The sequence below is a fragment of the Propithecus coquereli genome, unplaced genomic scaffold (assembly GCF_000956105.1).
Source record: "Propithecus coquereli isolate 6110/MARCELLA unplaced genomic scaffold, Pcoq_1.0 Scaffold651, whole genome shotgun sequence".
NCBI classification, from domain to species: Eukaryota; Metazoa; Chordata; class Mammalia; order Primates; family Indriidae; genus Propithecus; species Propithecus coquereli.
The window spans coordinates 1,359,450-1,365,428 of NW_012152519.1; the positions used below are offsets into that span (position 1 = coordinate 1,359,450).

The following is a 5,979-nucleotide window of genomic DNA, read 5'->3' on the forward strand; positions in this document are numbered from 1 at the left end:
GGCCTGGATCCCCCCACACCTGCCTCAGTGCCATCCCCACCGAGGACGCCACGGGCTACCTCGCCTTGCAAACAGAGCCACGGGAAGTTCCCAGCCACACCCGCTGGCCGCCCCTGCCCTGCCCCACCCCGGCAGACACTCTTGGGCTTCTTCCCATCCAGCCATCCTGGGGACAGTGACGGCCCACCCGGTTTGTCACTCAGCTTCTTTAGCCCGGCTCGTGGGCACGAGGCTGAACTCAGAAGGCAAGGTGAAAAAGAAAAGTTAAAAAAAAAAAAGCTGACCCACCATGTAGAAAAGGATATCATTTTATCAAATATTGACAATTTTCAGGATTCTGGGCACAAGCCTGTAGTCCGTCTGCCGAGGGTCACCCAGCGGAGGCACGTGTGTCTGGCGGTGCTGCCTCCCCAGCCTTGTCCTGGGGACGCGGCCGGCGGTGCAGGCCCCTCTCGCGCCTGCAGGGGGCGCCCTCACCCCGGGCAAAGACGTTCTGGGCCATTTCCTGAAAATACACGAGCTTTGCCGTCACAGGCTGCTCGCTGCTACCCAGAACTGGAGGACGCCGGAAAATACTTTTTGGCAGTCTGTCAGCACAGAGGGTCCTTTTGTCTGGAGGGATCTCGCTGGCTCGGGAGCGTCCCCAAGATCAGGCGGGAGGACCGCGCCCACGCGGCGTCCCAGACAGTGGCAGGGCTGAGAGGGCGGCGGCCCTTGCCTCAGTGTCCCCCGCGCCTGGCTCTTGAGAGCACACCGCTAGGGCAGCTCCAGAAGGTTCCGCAGGGGCCATTCAGGCTGTCCGCGGGCGGCTTCGCTGACACCCCTCCCCCCAGGCGCAGCCCAGAGGTCCTGCTCCCGCGCAGCTTTACGAGGAAGGAGGAGGGCGCTCCGGCTCCGGCGGCTTCAGTGGATCTCGCCCTCCGACAGCTCCTCCTTGATGGGCTGCTTTCGGGACTTGCAGTCCGGCAGGTCGAAGCCGAAGTCGGCCCACTCGTCGGGGCCCGCGCCCCCGCCAGGGCCGGCGCGGTTGGGGATGGTGATGGTGTGGCGCACGCGGAAGTGCACGGCCTCCATGACGCGCTGCCGCTGCAGCTCCCCCGAGCCGCCGATGGAGATGGTGGCCGCGTTGCTGCTGGCGCGGAGCAGCTGCTGGCCGTAGTCGTGGCCCTGCTTCAGGTCCTGCAGGCCTCGCCAGATGGTCATGCGGTACTGGTCGGGGATCTTCAGGGCCCCCAGGTCCTGCAAGAGTTCCAGCCCCGTTAGAGAGCAGAGGTCCCCCAGGGGGTGCGGTCTGGCACAGCAACAGCTAGAGCCCTGGGCAACCACACAGGCCTCCCTTGGGGGAGCTGACGCAGCTCAACCTGGGTCCCCAACGCCCGCCCAGCGCCACACAGAGCACATGCACACGCTGGTGAGGCGAGGGTTAGCGTGACCTCGGCGCGGGGCGGGGGGTGGGGGGGCAGGGCAGTGAGTAGACACACAGACAGGGACAGCTGCCTCTGGCAAACTCTGCGCCTCTAGGCTGTGGCCTGGGCTGGGGACGGGCTTGGATGGCCTTTGACCTGGGCAGGCTGGGGCTGCAGAGGGCTCCAAGGTCCTGGGCTGGAGCTTCTCAGGGCCCTCCCCCTGGCTAACAGGGCATTATGGGTCCTGCGGCCCTACTGTGCCCAAGTCTTCAGGACTGGGCCAGGTGTTCTTACATAGCCCAGGACAAGCCCCGGCTGCTGAATCGTGACGCTTGGCATCAGTGGCCTTGTGTGTATGATGAGCAGTGTGGCCTGGCCAGCCACTCGCCTTCTCTGGGCCTCAGTTTCTCCCTGTGTAAATGGCGGTAACCCAGACCGACTCCCTCTGACACTTCCATTTTTTCATGTCTGTGCCACGGAAACAGCCCGTCCCTGAAGTAAAAGGCAGCCTGGCTCCGGGCAGCAGACTCTGGCCTGCGAAAGACCCTCAGACCCCAATGGCCAGTTCGGCAGCTGGAGGCCCGGTACACGCCCCAGCCAGCCCTGCGCGCAACGTGACCGATGCTCGGTGCTGACTTCAGACGGAAGTCACTGCTCGCCCTGGGAAAGAGTTTCCACACTCCCTGCCGGGAGACGATCACCCAGGTGGAAGACAGGCCCCTCCAGCAGCCGCCTCTGCGAAGCGGGGCTGCACTGCCTGGTGTGGGGAGGGGCTGTCTGGGGCCTTTACCTCGATCGTTAGGTTCTGCAGGTGGTAAATGTTCTGTAACCCTTGGGAGGTGAAATACTCGATGCAGTTGGGGCACCCCAAACCTGTTAAAAAACTGCAGAGAGAGTTTGAGAAATAAGCGGCATTAACTTCGGGCTACGTGGACACACCGCGGAGTGGCCGGCCGGGGTGGGAACCGCCTCCGTGGCAGCTCCTGGCCACACCACCCACCACCCTCGGTGGCCACGGTGTCAGGTGAGCCTGCGGCTCCCGCAGGATGAGCGTGTGCTCAGCCTGGGGCGCGTCCGCGGAGGACCCTGCCTCTCCTGCTCCTCCTCCTTCTAAGGGAGCCCCCGGCATCTGTTGGATACTCCTGTGTGGCGCTCCCCTGCCTGTCTGTTCTGGGGTGGCTGAGCGGCTAACACACAGGACGGGACAGGGCGTCATGCAGAGACCGCTCACAGGGCAGCAGCCACGGCACACTGAGGACGGGGGCAGGGTGCCAGCACGGGCTCAGCTCCAGCGGCAGTCCACGTACCTGACGAGGCTGGGGTCGGCGTGGTAGGGGGGTGGCGGAGTGCAGTGGGACCCTGAGACCATGGGCTGGGTGCCGTGGCCGCCGCTGGCCTCGCCGTTGGCTGGCAGGGCGTGGCTGTGGTTGCTGAGCACCGCAGGGCCTGGCGGAGGGCAGGTCGCACCGTCAGGGCCAGCCCGGCCGGGTGTCCAGGTGCAGCCTCCACCCAGGCTCGGGACACCATGGGAGGCCCCCGAGGCCCGGCATTGCGACCTGGCCCCGCCACCGCTAGCGGGAAGCTTGGGCAAGGACTGACCACCCAGGGCCTCATCTCCTCGCTCCCCGAGGTGGGGACTGGGCAATGGCCCACAGGAGGGGCTTGGGCCTTGAGGGGCACGGCAGCCACACCTGAGTGCTGGCCACATCCTGGGGCTCTGATGCTGGGCCTCCAGACACCCCCACGGCGGGGGTGCTCACTCGTAGCACCTGTGCCCACGCAAGGACCTTCCCAGGAGGGAGGCCCAAACTCCACCCCGTTGAGCCCCCGGCACGTGCCGGGCCCCCAGAGCGGTCTTAGGTCATGGAATCATCACAACGAGTGGGTCTGGCACTTCTGTTACCATTTGCTGATGGGGGAACTGAGGCTCTGTGAGGAAAAGAACCTTCCCAAGCTCCCTCGGTTGCCAAAGGTGGTGCAGGGGGTGAGGCACCTGCTCTTAGCCACATCACCCTCCGCCTCCCGCGATCGGGAACCGACAGCGTGGACCTGCCGAAGGTGGGAGGTGCCCGCCACGGAGAGCCCTGTCCCCGGGCCTGAGCCACGTCCCAAGCCAGGCCCACCCTCTGGGCGCCCCACCCGTGGGCCCCACTGGCCCAGGGACTCACCCACGGGCCCCAGGCCGGGCCCGGCCGCCGAGCTGTGGGAGGGGGGCTGGCCCACCAGCTGATTGACAGAGGGCAGCTTGTTGACACCCCCGTGCACCTTGTTCATGGGCGACAACACTGGCCCGTAGGACGGAGGCTGCAGGTGGCTCCTGCTCAGAAGCAACAGGTCAGGTTGGCAGGAGGCAAAGGCAGCCTGGACCCCGCCGGCCACCTCCTCGGATGCCCTCGATGTCCCTGTGCCACGGACGGGTAGGAACCCTGACCCCTCCCCGAGATGTCAGAGAGCAATTTCTTCCTTGCCACCTTCCTGCCCACGACTGTGGCCAGGCACGGCCACTGGGCCTGCTCCTAGCACGGCCTGGGCCTGGGGGAGAGGGTGTTGAGGGCAGCTTGCACCACTGGACTTGGCCTCTGGTCTTAGGGGGTCAGTGTCACTCCGACCACCCCTTCCTGGCCTGCCCACTCAGCAGACATCTACGAGGCCCCACGTGGAGAGGGGTAGTGAAGCCCGTCACCCAGGCTCCAGGGCAGCCCAAGGTTCCAGAAGGTTCTTGGAGTGGAGAGGCTGGGAAGAGCCCCCTGAGATCCCGGCCCTGCTGCTTGTCCTGGAGCTGATGCCCTCCGGTGGGGTTTCTGGTGCACCTGCCGCCCTCCCCCACCCCCGGGGGCCGCAGGGCAATGGGGGACGGCGGGCGCACGGGGCTGACTCACGGCCTCTGCAGGAGCTGCTGCTGCTGCCGGTAGGAGTCAAGCAGCGGCTGCGGCACCAGCTCCATGAGCTCCAGGCTCTCCTTGAGCTTCATCAGGATCTCGAAGTTCTCCCGGCCTCGCACCTGAGCGGAGACGCGCATGAGCAGCTCTGCCCACGCCCGGTGCCGGGGAGGGCAGCCGCAGCCTCGGGGGAACGGGACTTGCGGCAAAGCGTCTCTCCCTTCTCGGGGTTCCCCGCATCCTGAAGACTCAGGGTGCCCCAGCCTTCTGACCCTGACCCAGTGGGGCCCCTGTCCCCGAGGGCTGTGCCCACTCCTTCCTCACGAGCCCTGCCCCTCGTCCTCCCCACCAGGTACCGGGTCCCTAAATCAGAGGCTCGTTCTCGAAGAGCTCAAAGAACTCGGGCTCCATCAGGGAAGACGAGCCCACACCCCGCACCGCCAGGTGGTCACACACGTGTGGTTGCACGAGGGCCCCTCTAGGCCCCTCCCGCCAGCCGGCCGCCCCGCGAGGGCGCACACTCACGTGCAGGTGGTACGTGTCCTCATCCCCGTGCCGCCTCTTCTTCACGCCGGTGCCCAGGGCGGGGACAGCTGGGGGGCTCTGCTTGAAAGCTGGAAGGCCAAGCAGGCGCAGATGAGCCGGCGGGTGCCAGGCCACGTGCAGAGGGTGTGGTGTCCCTCACCTGGGACACCTGCCCCACCAGGTCGGGCTGACCCTCCAGGTGAGCACAGCATGAACAGTCCAGAGGATGGTAACTCATGCAGATGGGCAAACCACTCAGGTGCCGCGGCCCACGGCCTGGGACAGGCAAGCTGTCAGGGGGCTACGCTCAGCGGGCTCAGCCGGGGACCCTCTGGGCCCAGGAGGCAGCTCAGGGGCTGGCCCTGTCCCCAGACACAGGCTCACACTGTTCCTGCCTGCGTGCCCCCCGACCATGTCGCCTCTGGGCCGCCCCCCACGTGGCTGGGTTGCCCGCCTGCCCCGGCCGGGGCCGCTCACCGCGCTTGCTGGCGGCGCCGTTCTTCGCGGAGCTCTCGTTCAGGGCCTGCTGCTCGCGGTAGTGGTCCTCGTCGGCTTTGCGGTCTCGGCCAGGACAGGCGCAGATGCGGCCCTCGAAGGATCGGCGGCCCAGCACCTGTCCACTGTTGGGTGGGCACGGCCAGGACCGTGAGCTTTGGGGTCCCACTCCCCCCACAGGACCTGCCTTCGTGGGCCGCGGAGTCGTGCTGAGTGCCCAGCGTGGCAGCGAGAGCGTCCCGCCAGGGGCGGCCACAGGCTCATGGCTGCGGCTGCTCTGAGGCCTCAACCGGGGACTCCCTGCTGCTCCCGGGGCAGCGCCTGCACAGCCCCTTCCCAAACTTGCCCCCAGGGCACCCACCATTGGCCTTAACCTCCCCATCTCCCCGACAAGCCCCCCAGTCACTGCCCGGCTCCACCCCACGTGCCCAGCAGACTTACTCCCGGGTCTCCAGGGTGATGATGATGAGGATGGGCCGCCGATTCATGCCCCCCACGCAGCTGCTGTTGCACATGAAGTTGTACAGGATGGTGGTGAATTCTGTCCCCACCTACACAGAGGGGAGGCAGGGAGACAGTTCCGCATTGGCATACAGGCCCCAGCCCCACATCCGGTCCTGGCTCCAGGTAGGCATGAGGACACCCTGCTCTGTGGTTTTCCATCATCTGTCCAT

At 66.4% G+C, this 5,979-nt stretch overlaps 1 protein-coding gene across 1 annotated transcript in view; it reads right to left on the reverse strand.

Moving 5' to 3' along the window:
- Nucleotides 1-903: 903 nt before the first annotated feature.
- TP73 (tumor protein p73) overlaps nucleotides 904-5,979 on the reverse strand; it is a 40,319-nt gene continuing 35,243 nt past the window's right edge. The window contains exons 5-12 of the mRNA XM_012660085.1: nucleotides 5,747-5,856; nucleotides 5,288-5,430; nucleotides 4,811-4,899; nucleotides 4,286-4,407; nucleotides 3,575-3,723; nucleotides 2,714-2,852; nucleotides 2,197-2,290; nucleotides 904-1,239 (exon numbers count right to left, since the gene is read on the reverse strand). Of these exons, the coding sequence (XP_012515539.1) occupies nucleotides 904-1,239; nucleotides 2,197-2,290; nucleotides 2,714-2,852; nucleotides 3,575-3,723; nucleotides 4,286-4,407; nucleotides 4,811-4,899; nucleotides 5,288-5,430; nucleotides 5,747-5,856 (1,182 nt within the window). The remainder of the gene's footprint in view (nucleotides 1,240-2,196; nucleotides 2,291-2,713; nucleotides 2,853-3,574; nucleotides 3,724-4,285; nucleotides 4,408-4,810; nucleotides 4,900-5,287; nucleotides 5,431-5,746; nucleotides 5,857-5,979) is intronic.